This window comes from Orcinus orca, chromosome 18 (genome assembly GCF_937001465.1).
Source record: "Orcinus orca chromosome 18, mOrcOrc1.1, whole genome shotgun sequence".
NCBI lineage: Eukaryota > Metazoa > Chordata > Mammalia > Artiodactyla > Delphinidae > Orcinus > Orcinus orca.
In genome coordinates, this window is record NC_064576.1 from 9,319,476 (window position 1) to 9,341,517 (window position 22,042).

A 22,042-nucleotide genomic window follows, 5' to 3' on the forward strand; every position below is an offset into this window, starting at 1 on the left:
GCTCTGCAGCGGGAGAGGCCGCAGCGGTGAGAGGCCCGAGTACCGCAAAAAAAAAAAAAAAAAAAAAAAAAAAAAAAGAAGGGCTGAAGCCACAGCAAGTGTTCCGCATTTGCAAACGATTTGCTTAGTATTCTTTTGGAGAGGAAAGCATAGAAAGTCAATGACAGGACGTAGAAACCCACTATTCCCTACTTTGGGTACAAGCCCCAAATACGTAGGGGTCCCTTCTACAGTGCTGGGGAGGACCCTAGTAATAGGTGACATATATTTTTGAAATTTTCCAAAAAATAAGACATTTTACCTGAATTGATTAAGACCACACTTTCTTTCTATTCCAACTTCCACTCAGCCACACTTCCCCTCATGTCAAGTGGCACTTCGGGGATTCAGCCAGACCGAAGTTGAATCAAGGGTACATCGACTTTGGGATTAGTGGGGGAGAGTCATTTCCATGGCTTTTCAGGGTGTAGGAATGGCTTCTAGGAATACTAGGAATAGTATTGGGTCATGACAATGTAAGGCCAGAGATCAAGTCATAACAGTGATGCATTCCATAATGCCCAGCCCACATTTGACAACTTCCACATTAGGGAAGTTGAGAAGAAACAAATTTTGATGTATATAGAGCCATTTACAGAAGATGCATAAAGTTATAATTCCATCATATTCCAGACTTTATAATGTTTGTGGTATTTGTCTGCTTTAAAAAAAAAAAGTATGTTGATTTCCCTTTTCATCCTAAATAAAAATTCACCTTAACTAATTTTGTTCTTGTAATTTTGAATTCATTTTATTAAAAAAGACTCCCAAAATGTAGGCCCTACAAAACTTGGATCTATTTACTTTAGATAATGATGTACACCCAGAATTACAATATAGAAACAGGAAAAAAAATTCAGACCATAATATTAAAATCGTATAATTGTGTTCATGGGCCATTTAAGTAGAATAATGCATTAAATGATGAAATAAAGATGAATATTATTCTTGCCCAAAAGATCTTACTTAATACAGTATATAGCCATTAAAAACAATATATCCAGACTATATTACAACATGGAATAAACTGTAAAATCTCATATAATTACAAAAAGAAGGATATGAAGTTGTGTTTAAAAACTAGCTTCCATTATTTTAAAATGATGCAAGAGGAAAGTCAATGAGGAAATTATACTTTAAGCTTTTTATGTTTATGCTGGTAGATGAAATACTAGCAGTAAAAGAAATACCTTTTTAACATTGTTTTTTTTCCGATTGTCTGTAAGAACTCTAAAAAATTCACGGGAATACAAAATTCACTCAGAAAAAAATTCTGATTTATATTCTAGTAACTAGGCCAAAGAATATTTCCATAGATCACTGTTTTCTATCACTGCTATAACAAAATACCACAAACTTTGTGGCTAAAAGCAACACAAAATGTATAACCTTATAGTTCTGGAGATCAGAAGTCTAAATGGATTTCACTAGGCTAAAATAAAGGTGTCAACAGAATTGTGTCCTTCTGGCTCTAAAGGCAAATATCCCCTTGTATTTGCATATTTCTGGAGGCCAGCCACATTCCTTGGTTCTTGGTCCCATCCCTCCATCTTCAAAGTCAGCAACAGAAGGTTAAGTTACCATGTCACATCCCTCTGATTATGACTCCTCTTCTGTCTCCTCTTCCCCTTGTAAGAACCCTTGTGATTACACTGGGCCAACCCAGATAATCCACTATAATCTCCTGATTAGCAATCTTAATTCCATGTGCAACTTTTTCCCCTTTCCCACATAATCTATATCTAACATAATCACAGGTTCTAGGGATGAGGACATGAATGTCTCTGGGGGAGCATTATTCTGCCTACCACAATCATTAATGAATTGCCTAATCATGGTGTGCTCTCCCTAGGTTATGAATCTGGAAAATATGCTATATATCATCCTTGCTACACCAAGAAGGCTCTAGATGTAATCAAAGATTCTCAAGACCAATACCAGCCTGAAATGCAGTTATGGCCAGTAAACATTCTTTTGTTGGCTCAGAAGGGCTCTTTGAAGTCTGAAAATCTTACATCTCACCACTCCAGCACTGCCCCCAAGTTGAACCAAGTTTAATACTCCATCAACCCCTTCTTTGGAAATATGAACTGGCTCAAAATTGATCATGGTTCCAAGCTAAGGTAATCCGCCAGTTATTTTTGTTTCTCCCTTGAACTGCCAAGGCAAAGTCTCTTATTTTCCTTGGTCAGGGCACGGTAAAAATACAACCCTAGGTGATGCTAAAACCCATGACCCTTCTGCATGGAGAAAAATTCATCTGCAGTAGGCAAGATTAAGAGCAAAATTCTGACAGAAGCAGAAATGTGTGTGCTGGGGGCAGTTGAGGGGGGACATGTGCCTGCACACACACACACACACACACACACACACACACACGTGTGTGTGTGTGTGTGAGGGAGAGAGAGCAAAGAGAGAAGGAGAGAAATCCCTTTTCCACTCCTCCTAAAGGTCATCTGTACTCCCATCTTTCTCGGTTAGGTAAGCACATAACTCATTTGTTTGTTTCTGGTTGAACTGGGATTCTGCCATTTGCATCCAAATGACTCAATTAAAATAGATGTTGTGTAATATTGTTATATCCTCAGCACTGTAATTAATGACAAAGGAATTGAAAACATAATCAAGAAAGCTAGATTTCTTTCAGGACATAAAAACCAAACAACTCTTAATATGTCCACAACTGGGGATCTCTCTTAAATATAATCTGGCAGCAGTAACGCTCCACCTTTTTGTTACTGAGAGTCTCTCATCTACAGTAAGCATCAACCAGGGTCTTGTGAACGCTTCCCAATGTATTGCCTACATTGAACAGATAACAGCCAATATTCTCATTATGCATCATTTCTCTCAGTGAAGCCAGTTTATACATAGAAATAAAGCCCTTGGATTCAACCAGAATCTAGAAGCAACATCAAAATTAAAATAACAGCTACCCAAATTATTCCATTAAAGTAAATATTAGGGAGATCCTCCTTGTCATTTTATATTGTCAATATAATTAATTGCATTGAATAAAGAAATGAATACATGAATGGATATATGATGAACAAACAGTTACAAGCCCAGGAGGTAGCGCCTGAATCGTTCAAGCTTAATAATCACAGAAGTTATTGCTGCTCCATGACCTGTTTTTCTATCTACTCTACTGTTTCCTCAGGTTGTGTGCTCTGTCACACTGCTTGAAATTTTCTTTGATAATTTATCCCTATCCCTCATATTTCTAAGACTCGTATGGATATTAACTAGCCAAAGTTAAAACAGTAATAATATGACTGAATGTTGATTAGAAAGAAGTTTATAGACTGGCTAAATCTTAGTTTGGAGCCATGGAGGTATTGCAAAACACCAATTGTATTTCTGTATTATATCTTTACATGTGTTAATAAAATTCCGAATAGAACTTGATTAGCATACAAATTAAATTTCCTTCTGTTCTTGTTCCTATACTCCTGTTATTTCTAGAATGGCAGGTTATACTATTATGAGCATTCCGGACAGCAACATTTATTAATCAGAATGGACACCTGTCATGAGCAGAGACTAAAACCCAGAGCATTATAGAAGAAATGTCATTCTGTTCTGAGGGAAAAACAGGAATTTAATTTTTATTCTCTGCTTGAAATTTCATCTGTGTTTCCAATTATCCTAATAAGAAACTTCAGTGACAAATTCTCATGACTTAGAATAAAATGGTTTTGGGTTTGGTCCATCTTTTTGTTCCAAACTTGAATCTTGTGAACACATTTTTTTAAAAAAAGCCAAGACAACCTACCGAATGGGAGAAAATATCAATGTTTGCAAGTGATATGACCGATAAGGGGTTAATACCCCACATATATGAACAGCTCATACAACTCAACATCAAAAAACAAACAACCCAATTAAAAAATGGACAGAAAACTTGAGTAGACATTTTTCCAAAGAGGAAATGCAGATGGCCAACAGGCAGAGGAAAAGATGCACCACATCGTTAATCATCAGAGAAATACAAATTAAAACCACAATGAGATATCACCTCACACCTGGCAGAATGGCTATCATCAAAAAGACCACAAGTAACAAATGTTGGCAAAGATGCTAAGAAAAGGGAACCCTCGTACACTTTTGGTGGGACTGTCGATTTGTACAGCCACTATGGAAAACAGTATGGAGGTTTCTCAAAAAATTAAAAATAGAGCTACCATATGATCCAGCAATTCCACTCCTGGGTATTTATCCCCCCCGCAAAAAAAACTAAAACACTAATTCAAGAAGATACATGCACCCCAATGTTCACAGCAGCATTATTTACAATTGCCAAAATATGGAAGCAACCTAAGAGTCCATCAACAGATGAGTGGATAAAGAAGATGTGGGGGGTGTATGTGTATATATATGCACACACACCCATATATATGCACACACACACCCATATATATGCACACACATACCCATATATATGCACACACACACCCATATATATGCACACACACCCATATGTATGCACACACACACCCATATATAAACACACATACACCCATATATATACACACACAGCCATATGTATGCACACACCCATATGTATGCACACACACACCCATATATATGCACACACACCCATATATATGCACACATACACCAATATATATACACACACACCCATATGTATATACACACCCATATATATGTACACACACACCCATATATATGCACACACACATCAATATATATACACACACCCCCATATGTATGCACACACACCCATATATATGCACACATACACCCATATATATGCACACACACACTCATACGTATGCACACACACCCATATGTATGCACACACACCCATACGTATGCACACACACCCATATGTATGCACACACACACCCATATATATACACACATACACCTATATATTTGCACACACACACACATATATGCACATACATACAACAGAACACTATTTAGCCGTAAAATAAAAAGTGAAATTTTGCCATTTGCAGCAACAGGGATGGACTTGGAGAGTACTATGCTAAGTGAAACACAGTAGACGGAGAAAGACAAATACTATATGTTGTTTATATGTGGAATCTAAAATATAAAACTAACTTGTGAATATAACAGAAAAGAAGCAGACTCACAGATATAGAGAACAAACTAGTGGTTACCAGTGGGGAGAGGGAAGGGAGGAGGGGCAAGACAGGAGTGGGGGATTAAGAGGTACAAACTACTGTCTATAAAATAAATAAGCTACAAGGATATATGGTACAACATAGGGAATATAGCCAGTATTTTATAATAACTATAAATGGAATATAACCTTTAAAACTGTAAAACACTATGTTGTACCCCCAAAACTTACATAATATTGTACATCGACTATACCTCAATAAAGAAGAAAAGAAGCCACATCATAAGTTACAAACACAACTAGATATCACAAAGTATTTCTATATTTGATTACTATTTGGATAATTTACTAATTCAACTATTAAACTACACAATGTCTAGTTAAGGCACATCTACCTCAAAATACGTTCCTTAATAATCTACTGTAACATCTCTTTAAAAGTGTTTGATTTTATGCAATGTTTTCTAAATCACTTCCACCTTTTGTTGATATCGTGCAGCCCTTTTATCAACAGAATCTGGTAAAAGAAGCCACAGACCCTCTCTTTATAAAAATATAAAAGGTATGTATAATATATTTGTGCTATTATAAGAGGTGCTTATTGCCCTGGCACCCAACCATAAACCTCCAGAGTTGTGTGAATTTCAGGTAAAGAATCCTTGGGTATAGAATTCCAAAAATCCCTCATTACAATACAAATATTCTGGTTGAAAAAAACACATCACAGATTAGTTCTCAGAAAACAATCTGTGAAGCTTGAAAGCAGGTCTAGGCCTCTGGACAATTGAGGACCATGGAAGGATATTTTTGTGAAATGAGGTTTACCCCCCGCATTCATACCCAAATGCTTCGTAATTTCACTGGATCTATTTAAAAATACAGATTCTCACTCCCACCTCAGATATACAAAAACGGGGATGGAGCAATTCCCTGAACAAATATACCATCTTCCTTCATATTTCTGTGCCTCCTGATGGGCCTTTCTGTTTTGAAAATTCTTTATCCCTTTCTCCAAGAGCATACCTTCCCCCCGCCCACCCACTGCCTCATTGCTTTCCCATCTATTCAATGGAGCATCAGGCAAAGACACCACAGGACAGTAATTTTTCTGCAACTCTTAAGCACTCCCTGAAGCCCGGTTTGCTCTGCGGGAAGTAGGGCAAAAGCAAAAGTGTCCGTCCTCCTGCTGCAGGACTATGCCCATTACACAACTCTGCAGAGCAGGGATTCTAAATGTGGCTGCATAGCAGAATCACCAGCGAGCTTTTAAAATCCCTGACGCCCAGGCCATCTCACAGACAAATTAAATCAGGTAGGAGCTCACACTGGTACTTTTAAAATACTTCTTCAACAAATTCTAAGTCTCCTCTCTGGATTCTTTTTTTTTTAATTGAATTTTTTGGCCCCACCCCAAGGCATGTGGGATCTTAGTTCCCAGACCAGGGATCAAACCCTCGCCCCCTGCATTGGAAGCATGGAGTCCTAACCACTGGACCACCAGGGAAGTCCCTCCTCTCTAGATTCTTAAAGAACAAAGCCCACCCAACTTTGATCTCTTCCAGAAAACCTTCATTACTTGAGTATGAAATCTGGTATAAACCTTTTTTTTTTCCTGTTTTCCGGCCATCTTCCCTCAGTTCGTATTTGACCCCTTTTCAATACTCAGATCTGGCCAAGCAGGACTCCTCAGAGAGGGTCGCTGACCACCTTATCTGGGGCCGGCCCCATACCCCACCTTGGCCAAATTATCTTGATTTCCTTCTCCTAGCACTAACCAAAATTATTTGTTTTCTTGTTTAACTTCTCTGACCAAACTTACCACAAGCTCTCTGAGAGCCCTGACTTTGGCTGCCTTATTTATTATTCTATCCTAAGCTCCTAGACTGGTTCTAGGCACATAGTAGGATCCCAAAAAATATATGTTGACTGTATGAATGAATAAGTGAAGGAACATTGATCTTGTTTTCTCTCTTAAATTCTATGGCCTTGAGTTCAGCTGCTATGTCGTCTGCTTAAACCCTTGCAATCCCTCACAACTGCATGCTGGCTTTAAAGTTAACGAAACAATTTCCTATGTGCCATCTTTTTTTTTTTTTTTTTTTTTGCAGTACGCGGGCCTCTCACTGTTGTGGCCTCTCCCGTTGCGGAGCACAGGCTCCGGACACGCAGGCTTAGCGGCCATGGCTCACGGGCCCAGCCGCTCCGCGGCATGTGGGATCCTCCCGGAGCGGGGCACGAACCCACGTCCCCTGCATCGGCAGGCGGACTCTCAACCACTGCGCCACCAGAGAAGCCCCCTATGTGCCATCTTAATCGCCCCTCACAACACTTTAGAGGAAACAGCCGTTATAATAATACTGTTTTTAGAGATAACAACTGAGGGTCCATAAAGCTAAAATACAACTTTCCAGCGCCACACAAACAATAAGTGGGGTGAGCACTTCTGCCCCGAGAGGCTTTCATAGACCATACGGTCATCTCTCGAATTCCTGCCCCCGCAGAGGCACACGCCCTGAGGATTGGAAAGTGACTGACTGGATGAGGCTATAGATGCTCAAAGGAAGCACAAGTTGGCAGCATTGTGGGCGCCTCTCGACCCAAACAGGAAGCAGATGCCTGTCGAGAGTTTTCCCAGCAACCATGCAAGTGAAGGATGGGAGTGATATCTGGGAACAGGGTTGAACAATGTCAGCATGTTCCAGCCCTGTCACACCTCTGTGCAGCCACAAGACTTCAGGCCTCCTACTCCATCCAGGATCTCATCTACTAATAATCCTTCTGGGCTTCTCTCTTCATGTCGCAGAAGCATCCAGAACAGTGCCTTTAGAGTCAAGCACGAATTACACCTCTTGGGTTTTGCTACTGTCTATGATTACAGTAAACTACGCTCAAGCGTATAAGTTCTGCGATCATCTCACTGTTATGACTATAATTTAATAGTAACATTAATGATACGCACACTGCCAGCAAGTTAATCAAGTGAAGCTGTGTGAGACACCTTTCTAGTCACCGTATACTCTATATCTGCTGGCGATCTTTTTTTTACATTTCTTTTAAGCTCCTTCAGTTAACTATTGTGCAACACAGGGCCTTAAGAAAAAAATCCAGAGAAAGAAATCCTGGCAAGTGATTTAATGTCCTTATAAAGAACCTTACATATGACCTCAAATATTTTCTGTTTCATCCTTGGGACCGTTCAAACCTCAAACGTTCAAACCTCAGACTGTACTATGCCAGACCATTTGGTACTATTTACAAGCATCCACATGGCATGGATATTTTGAGCAGCAAAGAGGCCAAAATTATTTAGAAACTTAAATAAGAAGCCAAAGAATCCTGTCTTTCCTCCTTTATCCAAATGAAAGGCATCACATAAGAAATAAATATTTATGAAGAACCAAAATCTCATCCATCTTAACTGTTACACTGCAAATGAAAGGATTCCGTAACTGAAGAATATATTAGTTTGTACCCAAAACAGTCACTTGGTAGAAAGCAGACTCCAGAAAACAGCTTGGCTAGTTACCTGATTCCCCTGAAGAGTAGTCAGCTATCTAGTTAGCTATGCAAAACCAGAGACGAAGTCTGTCAGGAAGGTGAGTCATAAATGAAACACATGGGGCCCGTGAGAGCATACAGAATCTACGGATCCAAGTGAGTCAGAACACAGAGTCAAGTTCACTTGCTGCAGAGAGAAGTGAAGGAGAGGAAAAGTAGCCTGAAGAAGCTAAGTTCAAAGTCACCATTAAGGTAGCCTGTGACTTGCTGGATCATACACCTGGTTAGTGGCAGAGCCCAGACTCAGTCTAGGGTTTCTCAGCCCAAACCAATAACCCACCATCTTGCCTCACTACGACACAATGTCCCTTTGCCATTTAAAACATGCAGGTATCACGTTACAGATAACATGACCCTCAAAATACCAATCCAACTGCTAAACTGCTGTCATTTTACTTTGCTAATATGAATGACTCAATATAACAGCCACTTCAGAATTGTGTTTGTCTTCTCCTATTCCCTCAGTAGATTAAGGTATAGGATTGGAGGTATAGGAAAGAGGAAGAAAAGCACAGGAGAGGATGTTAGCATACTTGTCTTGTGTATGGGAAGGTTGGATTTTGGTTACTTTAGTTACATTAAACTTGGTATTTTAGCAATGATGCACTGGGGTAGGCACTAAGTAAGGTTAACCTGGCATTTCTATGATATCATTGCAGTGTATTTAAAATCTGTACTTACAATGTGTGTCCTTCTTACTAACATCAACCTCCTATGACAATTATGAGAACAAAAGGTCTGCAAAGAAGTTGTTTTTTCTGTCTCAAACCCATCACAACATGGAGAGAGGGTAATGGGGGATGGGAGAAATGGCATTTGTCCCCAGGCTGCTTCCCACCACTGTCTGATTCTTCATATATCATCAAAAGTGAGTTTGTCTCCTGTCCCCTGAAAAAGTTATTCCCTTGTTAACTCAGTGTTTCTCTCCATGGTGTTCCCTCTAGCGGGAATGTTCTTTTTTCTAAACCAGTATCTGTCTAATGCTACTTACAGGTAAACTCAGTTTTAGCTTCCTCACTTCATGAAGCCCTATATGCCCCCAAATTTATTTAGAAAATAGTATCTTCTTCCCCTGACCCTCAAGACACTCAACCTGTTCTTTGGCACTTTTATCACAAATGCTTAGCATAGGAACCAGCAAACTCCTTCTGTAAAGGGCCAGATAGTAAACATTTTAGGCCCTGTGTACCGTATGCCTCTGTGGCAACTCTGCCATGATAGCCAAAAAGCAGCCATATGTAAACAAATGAGCATAGCTGTGTTCCAATAAAATTTTACTTACAAAAACAAAATGTGGGCCTCCTGGTCCTAGTTTCCTGATCCCCAGCTTAGCATAGAGATACTTGGTAAGGTGATCAATAAATATTAGATTTATTAAATTCGATGAGCAACATCACTAATGAAAATACGATGCATAAGATGTCAGTGTGCTCTAGTATGACTGTACATTGTACATACTAATTTTCATTGAATATAATATTTGCATATATATTCATCATGCAAATATAACACAATGACCAGCCTTATAAATTTTTAATGGCATCTTATGTATCCAAGAAAGGAATCATAGAGTTCTGATCATCTACATGACCCTAACGCCTAGACAAAATAATGACCTTCTGCCTCATTGATTTTCTATTAAAAAGAAAGTCTGTAGACTGTGTAGTTCTACGAAGATTACGGCTGATAGCAGAAGAGATTTTTTTTTCCCACTAAGAATATCTGTTTTGCTTATTTATACTGAATAAAATCAATTAAATAACCACTAGAGCCCCACATTACATCCTTCACTGTGTGCTTAATGTTTTAATAGAAAGAAATATATAATTAAAGTAACAAAATTGTCATAGTTGTCACACGTTTCATTTTAAGGTCCCTTATAGAAATCGGGGTTGAATTCATGTCCGATATTCTACTTTCATTTCAAATAGATTTTGACAATATTCATTGCAGCCTTTCCTAGGGAGTTTTCTCAGCCAAAAAATTTCACCAGCTTTCAATTTACCACATAAAAATTATGCAAAATGTAATAAAAATTGTCCTTTTATTTGGATCGATTCCTATCTTTGACACAAAGTGTTCTGTTGCCATAGATAAAGCACTTAGGCAAGATCGCTGACTGGAACACGAAAAAAATATTCACTCTGTCTTGGGAGTGATACAGTTTTCTGGACTATGGATTAGAAAATACTCAGGTTATCAAAAAAAACCCACTATGTTTATTATTTTCCATTGAATTATTTTCCACCGTCTTTTTAAAAGATAGACAAAATTATTAAATTCAGCTTCTGAATTTTCTTTGTGCTCTGCTGAATATAAAAATAGCAAGAGGAAAGGCGAGATGAAAAAAGAAGGTGAAATAAGGAAGAGAGAGAAATACCCACTGGAAAGGGGAGTGCCTACATAACCGTCTTGCATGAGATCTTTTCTTGGCTTGTTTCCATTATTTTTAGCAGTTTCCTTCAATGTACACAAACTATGCCTTTAGTAAATGCTGCTTCTTCATATGACTGAGAGGTTAAATACTGGATTGAATCAGGACCATCCAGAAAAACACCAGTTCTGGGCACCTGCACCTTTGGCTTCCTCATGAAGGTAGAAAATGCCCCACCAACACACAGAAGTCCCAACACATCACGAGGACATAAAGGATGCTAGAGGCCCCATATTTAGTTCTCGCACTTGATCCCACTCTTTTTGTCTCTGTACTATCTTCAATAAAGTCATAAGAAAGAGTATTTACATTCCTGAGGTTTTGTGAAGTGTGGATTGCATATACAGTTTAAAGACATTCTAATACGTATTTTCTGAGTACAAAGGAAGCAAATAACAAGCAGGCTTTTCTCTTCCTAGATACCATCTTTTTATTGTGGGTCATTCCATGATAATAGAGCACATAAGAGCCATAGCAGAGAGCACTGTAAGTTTAAGATGTGCTCAGAGATCCACAGAAGACTCCCTGGGATCCACAGACTGATTTCTCATCATCTAATGTCTATAATATGACAAAATATAGACTTTTGCTTCTGACATGATTTCCCAATTCACTGATTTATCCCCATTCTGTACATCACTGAAAGCAGGATGATTCTTTCTGGATAAGGAAGAGTAAAGCAGTTAATTTTACAGGGTCATTTCTTCATCTTCTTTGGATGTTATCCTTAACAACTACGTTTGAAAGGTCATAATTCAGTGTATGACCATCCCAGGGTTCTCAAGCAATGACAGATGGAGTGGATCAATCAATCTGAATGTCTAGAAGAGAGGAAATCTGAATCCCACTCTCCTTCTCGAAGGACCACTGGAAGAACACACTGGGTTCCCTTGCCTCTTGAAAACTCTACACATTTCCCACTTCAGTTAACTTACAGTAAGATATCTAATTAAGCCACTGGGAATTTTAAAAATATAATCAAAATCACACTAGGTGGTGTTGTACTTAATCTAAAATGTTTGGAGGTCTACCCTCTTAAATTTTTCAGGGTACTTCCCTGGTGGCACAGTGGTTAAGAATCTGCCTGCCAATGCAGGGGACATGGGTTTGAGCCCTGGTCTGGGAAGATCTCACATGCCGCAGAGCAACTAAGCCTGTGAGCCACAACTACTGAGCCTGTCCTCTAGAGTCCGCGAGCCACAACTACTGAGCCCCCGTGCCACAACTACTGAAGCCCACGCGCCTAGAGCCTGTGCTCCACAACAAGCCACCGCAATGAGAAGCCCGCGCACTGCAACAAAGAGTAGCCCCCGCTTGCTGCAACTAGAGAAAGCCTGCACGCAGCAATGAAGACTCAACACAGCCAAAAACTTTTTTAATTAATTAATTAATTTAAAAAATGTTTTCCAGTCCACAAAACCACACAAAAAAAGTTAAAATTGTTAACTATAGACACTCTGTGGTACAGCAGATCTCTAGACCTTATTCACCGTGTATAATTGACACTTATACCCATTGAATAACAACTTCCCCATTTCCTCCTTTCCCCATCCCTGGCCACCACCATTCTATTTTCTGCTTCTATAGGTTTGACTATTTTAGATCTCTCTTGTGTTAAACATTCTTACACACACACACACACACACACACACACACACACACACACACATACACTACACACAAAAGCAAAGGGATACAAGGACATTTTGGGAGGTAATGGATATGCTTATCACTCTAACTATGGTGATGGCATCACAGGTGTATACGCATGTCCAAATTCATCAAATTGTATACATTAAATATGTGCAGTTTTTGTATATCAATTATACCTCAATAAAGCTGATAAAAATTTTAAAAAAAATTAAAACACTCTCCTCCCATAAAATTTTTAAAAAAATTTTAGAGGACTTCCAATTAAAAGAACAAAAGTTATGTTCCAAATAATAATTGTATCTCTGTATACATGAATAAAAAAAATGATTTAGTTGCCAAAAAAATCACAGAGTCAAAAACACGTAGGTTAAAAAAATACATGCATCATAGAAAACTTCTCTGATTAATAAAAGCAAAAGAACTTAAAGGTGTGCTTTGCCACTAAAAAGGAGAGGTAAATTACAGCTTAAATTGAAAAATCTCCAGATGGTGAGAATTTGGCATGCTATCATTCTTTGAAAGTATGTTCCTAGGTGAGGAATTGAACCAACTTGCTTAATTAATTAAAGCATACTAATTGATAAAAATGAGGACATGGTTCCTATTTTCTGGAAGCCACAATATTAAATAATTAGCTTCAATTTGTCATTCTTCTTCCACTCCATACCTCCCCTTGTGGAGGTGTATGGGTATGTGTGTTGAAGGACCAAAACATATGCCATACCTCTTAGAACAAGTCTGATGAAAGAAAACCAAAGGGCACAGAGGACAGACAACAAAAACACATGGGAGTACAATACCAAATAAAAAGATGACTTAGACATAAGGACAAATAATGATCAAAGAAGGCAAATACTGCAAACACAAGCTTCTGAATATTAATGCCTGCAGATAAATCATTTGTTTTGATGATTATAGAAGTCAGTGAAAGGAGTTTGATAAAGTAAAAGTTTACAACATGAAGAGCAAAATACACCAGGAAAAGTGAACTAATTATTTTAAATTGTCACTATTGGTGGGCAAAGGGAACCCCTCTTCCACTCCTGGTAGGAGGGTATACTGGAACAATTTTTCTAGAGGCTATAAATTGTTTGGGCAATGTTTTTATTAAAAAGTTTTAATATATTTTTATTCATTTAGATCTACGCAATCCACATCTAAGAATTAATACTTAGGATTTATGCAAATATTCCACTTCAAGAATGTAAATTATAACTTAAATAAAATAAGAGACAATTCAGATGTCTAATAAAAGAGGGTTGATTAAATTCTTTTGCTACAACCATTTTATGGAATAGTATGCAGCCATACCAATAATTTTGCAGAAGAATATTTTATAACAAGAAAATATATTCATGACAAGTTGTTCAGAAAATTGACATGTTAAAAGAACACGTTAACAAATTGTGGCATGTTAGTAAATTACCTAAGATGACAGCTCTGGCATCAGAGGGCCTGTATTAAAAGTTCCTATTAAAAGTTGCACATCTGGCACCTACTGTGTAAGATGGTAAACTGTTCAAATTTCCAATTTCTTCTTTTGTAAAAAGAAGAATTCTATTTCTTCCTGTCTCATTGTGTTTGGGGAATATTAAAAAAGATAATACATTCAATGCTCTTAGCATTTAACTTGTCGAATAAGTGCACATAAATGCTGTTGATAGAACTGTATAAAAACATCATTTATAAAATATATAGTTATTTATGTTGATTTAGATATTAATACTGATATGATATACATATATAGTTATAAACCTCAACTTTTTTATGCTTATCTCTTTGGATTGAGTGTGATTTTTGTCACGTTTGCTTGTTTGTTCGCTTTGCTTTAGCTGTGTTCCCTAATTTTGTATGCAGAAGAGAGCATGAGCCAGGAGTTCTGAAGCCATAACAAACAACCCCAATATCTCAGCTGCTTAAAACAACAAAGGTTTATTTCTCACTCATGCGACAGAACCCGGTGGGTCAGCAGAGGTTTCTGCTGATCATCCTCATTCAGAGACCCAGGCTAATGGATCTGCCACCATCTCAAACTTCAAATCCCCTTGCCAGGGAAAAAGAGAGAATGGCAAATCTCTCACTGCCTCAACTTCTACTCTGAAGTGACACATTTTGCTCACATTTTCTGGCCAAAGCTAGACACATACTCAGGAGAACCTCAATAATAATAAAATGCATTTTTGGGCTTCCCTGGTGGCGCAGTGGTTGAAAGTCCGCCTGCCGATGCAGGGGACACGGGTTCGTGCCCTGGTCCGGGGAGATCCCACATGCCGTGGAGCGGCTGGGCCCGTGAGCCATGGCCGCTGAGCCTGCGTGTCCGGAGCCTGGGCTCCGCAACGGGAGAGGCCACAACAGTGAGAGGCCCATGTACCGCAAAAAAAAAAAAAAAAAAAAAATGCATTTTTAATCAAGAAGAGTTTAAAACTAATAGACTATCATAAGCCATTTAAAATTTTTAAGCAGAACATTGATAGGAGAATTGAGAAAGCTGTGCCCACCTTCCAACCCCATGGGCAGGATGAATCACTGTACATCAATATTGTCTTTATGAGAGTCATCTAACTAAATGAAGGAACAGAAATCAAGGAATCACAGGAATTCAGAGAATTTAAAAGATCCTCTAAATTATTCCCCTACCTTTAAGACATAATGATCACACTTAGTCATCAGCAGCACAAGCAAGTAATCTAATCTAATTCTACCAGGAGAATTGTTTTTTTTCCTTGGCCCCAGCTAGCGAGCTGCTGAGGCTCTCCGGCTGGAGAACCAATGAGCCTTGTAATTGCTTTCCTCACTCATGTAACCACAGCTGCTGTTGTCATTCATAAATTGCAAAACTAATCCTTTGAAAGTTTTCATATTGGCCATTTGCTTTAAGACCTCCAGTGCCCAGGAGTTTGCAGATGTAGCCCTATGAAAAAGGAAGTCTCTAACCACTGGTCCGAGCATTGGACTGCCTGTCATAAATCCTTGGTCTTCATTCTCAAAATTCTTATATTTTGTTACAGTTCCCTGGAAAATCACTTCACTCATCAATACTTCCGTTTCCCTGTGAGGAAACTAGAGAAGCTTATATTTATCTGTAAAGTGCTTCAAAAGGCTTGAATGAATTACAAAAAAATAAAAAATACAATTCTATACATATCAACACCTTTTTAATAAAAGACTTTAAATATAAGCTATTGTTTAAAAATGGTAGCTAAATAACTTAATGAATCTCTAGAAAGGTAGGAGACAAATATGTGTTTGTCAGAGTTTATTAAACACTGATACATAAAGTCCACAGATAATTCTCTTGCACTAGCATTATATAAAAAAATTTCAAGATAAATGAGAAACCACTGGCAAATATATACATACACATATATGTGTGTGTATATATATCTACTTAAAGTCATTTTCTATGTTTGAGATATGTTTTATATGCTTTTAAAATTTTTCCATTGTATAATTTATTTTTATTTATTTTTTTAAATAAATGTATTTATTTATTTATTTTTGGCTGCGTTGGGTGTTTGTTGCTGCACGCTGGCTTTCTCTAGTTGCAGCGAGCGGGGGCTACTCTTCGTTGCGGTGTGTGGGCTTCTCATTGCATTGGCTTCTCTTGTTGCGGAACACAGCCTCTAGGCACGTGGGCTTCAGTAGTTGCAGCAGGCGGGCTCTGTAGCTGTGGCTCGTGGGCTCTAGAGCACAGGCTCAGTAGTTGTGGCACACGGGCTTAGATGCTCTGCAGCATGTGGGATCTTCCTGGACCAGGGCTTGAACCCGTGTCCCCTGCATTGGCAGGTGGGTTCTTAACCACTGCGCCACCAAGGGAGTCCTATAATTTGTTATTTTTAGCAATAGATAATACCAGTAGTCCGAGGAATAGTGATTTTTAGTCTTTGTTATTTTAAGAGCATAATAGGCTTACTCAAGCACTATAATCACAATATTTTATTAACGCTGGTAGAACACTGCTTCCAGCCTGGGAGTATTAATGAAAGATGGGGCAATTCAGAAATGCTTCTGAAATTAAAAATTCCTTCTACCCATATCCTACCCTTCTCCTTATAATCATTAAGGATGAATATCAGAGTATGAGAAAATACTATGTTACAAATAATCTTGGAGACTTTAGGAGTTTTCTGCACCCCCCCCCCAAAAAAAACAACTATAAGTAATGAAAAAGACATATGATAACAAATAATGGTGAGGATGTTGAGAAATTGGAACCTTCATACACTTCCGGAGGGAATGTAAAATGGTGTAGTCACTTTAAAGATAGTTTTGTGGTACCTCAAAAAGTTAAACATAGAGTTACCATATGACCCAGCAATTCCCCTCATGGGTAGATATCCAAGAGAAATCAAAAGCACATGTCCACACAAAAACTTGTACATGAATATGCACAGAACATTATTTACGAAGGCCAAAAAGCAGAAACAACCCAAATGTTCATTAACAGATGAATGGATGAACAAATGTGCTATATCCATACAAATGAATATTACTCAGCCATAAAGTGAATGAAGTACTGACACATGATACAACATTGAAAACATTAAGCTAAGTGAAAAAAGAAACAGGAGAAAAAGAACACATATTTCATATTTATATGTGAAATATCCAGATTAGGCAAATCCACAGAGACAGGAAGTAGATTATTGGTTTCTAGGGGCTAAGTGGAGAGGATAGTGGGGAGTGCCCAGGAAGGGTACAGAGTTTCTTTCTGTGATGACGAAAATGTTTAGGAATGAGGCAGTGGTGATGGTTGGGTATTCTGTGAATATACTAAAAAAAACCCACTAAGTTGTATACTTTAAATGAGTGAATTTTATGACATTTGAATTATATCTCAATTAAAAAATTCGCTTTTCAAAAAAAAGTTTCCCTTCAACATAAAATTAAATTTCTGATCTAACATTCAGATAAAGGAAATCTTTCTCCTTTTCCTCTTTCATGAATAAAATTTGTAATAACTTCAATTACCAGTACCTCTGAAAGCAAATTTCACATTAACTTTGCCATTTTCATGTGAGAGGTGAAATTGTTATTTCTTATTTTGATAAATCAAAAAGAATGAAACCAGCTTTCCCCTAGATGAATTCTTCCTTCTCCTCCAATTTGTACTGATCTGATAGCAAGAGCACACCTGAGGCTACATGCCGTCTAAGACAAGAAAAGCTTATTCCGAGCTATCTGTCTATACAATACATTTTCAAAAGCCAACAGTACAACTCAGTAGGCTGTTAATAAGTTTCAGAAATGTCAGTGGACAATTAGATGATGTTATTGAGAAAGCTCTGAGCAAATACCCAAACTGTTTTTTTCTTTTTTAATGTAGCATTGAACTGAATAGAAATTGAACAGACCTCAGAGCTAAAGTAGACTGATGGTGTGTGTGTGTGTGTGTGTGTGTGTGTGTGTGTGTGCGTGTGTGTGCGTGTGTGTGCGCGCGCGCAACAGAGAGGGAGAAAGAATGAGATTATATTTCTCCATGTACTTTCACTCATGGATATTGGAGTCATTATTAGTTCTGAAAAGACTAATCTTTCCTCATTCAGGAATCTCAACTACCTTTTTATAAGATACATGTGAACTAAATTCATTTGACTCACAGGAGGCGATGGGTCACAAGGCCTGAGACCCTCACTTACCCCTTCCAGAGCAAGGCAGAGCAGAGCTTCCCTGGCATTTCTTGATGCTCTCCTCAGCTGACAGCGGGCAGGAACGTGGGTGCTCGCACTTTTTCCCATACCAGCCTACTTTGCAGTCACATCTTCCACAGTTACACTGCCCATGACCTTCACAATGGGAGTAATAATATATATATGTTATTGTATTTATGAGCCATACATATATATATATATGTGCACATGTATATGAGAAAAATATACCAAAGCCAGAATTAACTTTCATTTCAACAGTGAATGTCACAAATGAGTCACGATCTCAATTAAACTCAATATAAAACATTAAGGCAAAAGCCCATTTTTCTCAATGTTCTTAAATACCTGATCTAGGTATATTGATTGATCACGGGGAAAGAAAAACAACAACTCCAGATCAGATAAACAGGTTCATAGGGCTATCAACTTGAATCTTTCAAAATCCAAGTGCATGAGATTGAATTAGTCTGCTAATTTAGTCTGCTAAAAAGGAGGATTTGATGAATTGGGCAATTAATTCACGTGGAGGAGAGCCATAGGAAATGGAAAACAATTTGTTTTTGAAACAGGGTCTTAGTTTCTACAGTCCCTCACACTTTATTTTCATTATCTTTTTACTACACACTACATGCTTAGCCTATAGACCCTTAGCTTAAAACCAGTAACCTATGTGGAGTTCGCAACCCTTGAAGACTAATTTCCTATACACAAAAGAGGTCAGGAAAGATATTAAATTTACATGGGCACAGAGCCTGTAAAGAACTGTGACAAGGACTGATATGGTATAGCATAAGATATCAATCAAATAAGTAGGTTCAAATCCTGACCCTGTTCCCTACAGAGTAGGGCTGTTCAAATGACAACCTCGTTGAGGTTTAGTTCTTCATTTTAAATCAGATTATCTACCCACATTTATCAGGAAGTACATAATATATCTTAAAATGCTACATAGAAGTGAGCAATTTTTATTTTTATTCACTTGAGCCCACATATACAACCAAGTAGAAATAGAAAGGAAAGGAAAGCACGATAATTTAGCTGAGCTTTTCCTAACTCCTAATAACCATTCAGATACTCATTATTACAGATACAATGTAAAGTAGATTTCTATAATTTTTCCAAAAATGTATGAAGAATTTTAAAGGAAGTGGAATTACACTTTCTTTAAGCAAATCAAATATAATGCTAATGAATAACAATCGCTGCTATTCTGTACTTGGCATCTGATATTAATATATATCACACAATATGGAAACTGGTATGGACCAGTCTTCAGGAAAGGCTGGTCTGTTTTATCAGTATTCCATGAGGTCTGTGGTCAGATGTCCATCTTTTGAGTTTGAAGTACTGGACAATTCACCTATCAGGAAGCTTTTCACTATCTATAAATCTGGTTCTTCACAGAACAAATCATAAAACCATAGGTCAAAGTAGGATGAGCTATTAAGGATCACAGAGTCCACATCTCTCATTTAACACTAAATTCAATTCAATGCACATTTATTGAGCACCTACTATGTAACAAAGTCTATACAACAAATTGCTGTTAATACTAATACTTTGCCTTAGAGCTCATCATCTTAAAAAACTTTTGATTGCTAATAAATACATATTATGTGACTATGATCATTTGGACTTTCAAATATAAGAATTTTTATTACAATAGTTTGACTTAATAGCAATTATATCGCAGAGATTGTTGGGTTCCATGGCTTCTTGCCATTTATCCTGGCTTAAGAAGTTCCTACCCATCTTCCCAATCCTCGTGTATTGGGTTGGCCAAAAAGTTCATTTGGGTTTTCCCTTAACATCTTACAGAAAAACCCAAATGAACTTTTTGGCTAACCCAATAATTTATTTATTTATTTGTTTGTTTGTTTTTGGCTGAGTTGGGTCTTCGTTTCTGTGCGAGGGCTTTCTCCAGTTACGGTGAGCGGGGGCCACTCTTCATCGCGGTGCGCGGGCCTCTCACTGGCTAACCCAATAATTTAGAGCAAAATTTGCAAACAGAGGTATGTTGCAAATGCATAGATAAATAACAGTTTTTAAAACAAAATCTTTAACGTTTAAAGTACAATCAATTCTGCTGTTTTATGGGAGCCAGTGGCTTTGAAATTCTTGGAGACAAGAGGTTTCATTTCAAGGGCAGTTAGATCTACCATGAGGATGCTGGACAAAGTACAAAACATGCTGCCATTTGTGGAAAACAAATTGACACTTCAACAATAAAAGTGAAAAACAGAGTTAGATTGAAAGGGGAAAAAAGCTTTACTCTTGAAACTTTAAAATAGCTGTGAAAGTTAGAACAAAACATCCAGTAGGTGAGGATGCCAGGAAATCTGTGACTACCCAAGAGGATGCCACGTGCTGCTGCAGGTGCCTGGAATTCACAGGCAGGGAAGGTCCTGATCCCGTGGCACGTGGAATAAAGTAGGAACCTGTGAGGAGGGAGACGGGGACTGAAGGGAGAACGTCCTCAACTTCTGTAGTTGGTTTAAGAGCAGCCATTACCTTCTATCTGAGATTAATTCACATGTCAACATTAAAAAAAAACTGTGGAGGGCTTCCGGGAAGATGGCGGAGGAGTAGGACGCTGAGATCGCCTTCCTCCCCACAAATACACCAGAAATACATCTACACATGGAACAACTCTGGCAGAGCACCTACTGAACGCTGGCAGAAGACCTCAGACCTCCCAAACGGCAAGAAACCACCCACATACCTGGAGGGGATTAAGAACGCTGCTTAAAGGAGCTCCAGAGACGGGCGTGAGCCGCCGCTAACAGCGCGGACCCCAGAGACGGGCGTGAGACGCTAAGGCTGCTGCTGCCGCCACCAAGAAGCCTGTGTACGAGCACAGGTCACTGTCCACACCCCACTTCCGGGGAGCCTCTGCAGCCCGCCACTGCCAGGGTCCCGTGATCCAAGGAAAACTTCCCCGGGAGAACGCACGGCACGCCTCAGGCTCGTGCAACGTCACGCCGGCGCAACGTCACGCCGGACTCTGCCGTCGCAGCCCCGCCCCGCACTCCGTGCCCCTCCCTCCCCGAATCACCGGCTCCTTTAACCCCGTCCTGTCTGAGCAAAAAACAGACGCCCTCAGGCGACCTACACGCAGAGGCGGGGCCAAATACAAAGCTGAGCCCTGGGAGCTGTGAAAACAAAGAAGAGAAAGGGAAATCTCTCCCAGCAGCCTCAGAAGCAGCGGATTAAAGCTCCACAATCAACTTGACGTACCTGCACCTGTGGAATACCTAAATGGACAACGAATCATTCCCAAATTGAGGAGGTGGACTTTAAGAGCGAGATTTATGATTTTTTCCCCTTTTCCTCTTTTTGTGACTGTGTGTGTATGCTTCTGTGTGAGATTTTGTCTGTATAGCTTTGCTTCCACCATTTGTACTAGGGTTCTATCCGTCCGTTTTTTCCTTAATTATTTTTTTATTTTAATAACTTTATTATATTTTATCTTATTTTATTTTACTTTATCTTCTTTCTTTTTTCCTTCCTTCCCTCATTCCTTCTTCCTTCCTCTCTTCCTCCCTCCCTCCCTCCGTCCCTCCCTCCATCCCTTCTTTCTTTCTACTTCTACTA

The 22,042-nt window shown here is 38.7% G+C and overlaps 1 protein-coding gene across 2 annotated transcripts in view; it reads right to left on the bottom strand.

The window, feature by feature from the left end:
* The window catches only part of ITGBL1 (integrin subunit beta like 1), a 214,337-nt gene that overhangs the window by 67,578 nt on the left and 124,717 nt on the right, over window positions 1-22,042 (bottom strand). For both annotated transcript variants that reach the window (XM_004273622.3, XM_049701180.1), the window contains one exon: window positions 18,437-18,583. In XM_004273622.3, the coding sequence (XP_004273670.1) occupies window positions 18,437-18,583 (147 nt within the window). The remainder of the gene's footprint in view (window positions 1-18,436; window positions 18,584-22,042) is intronic.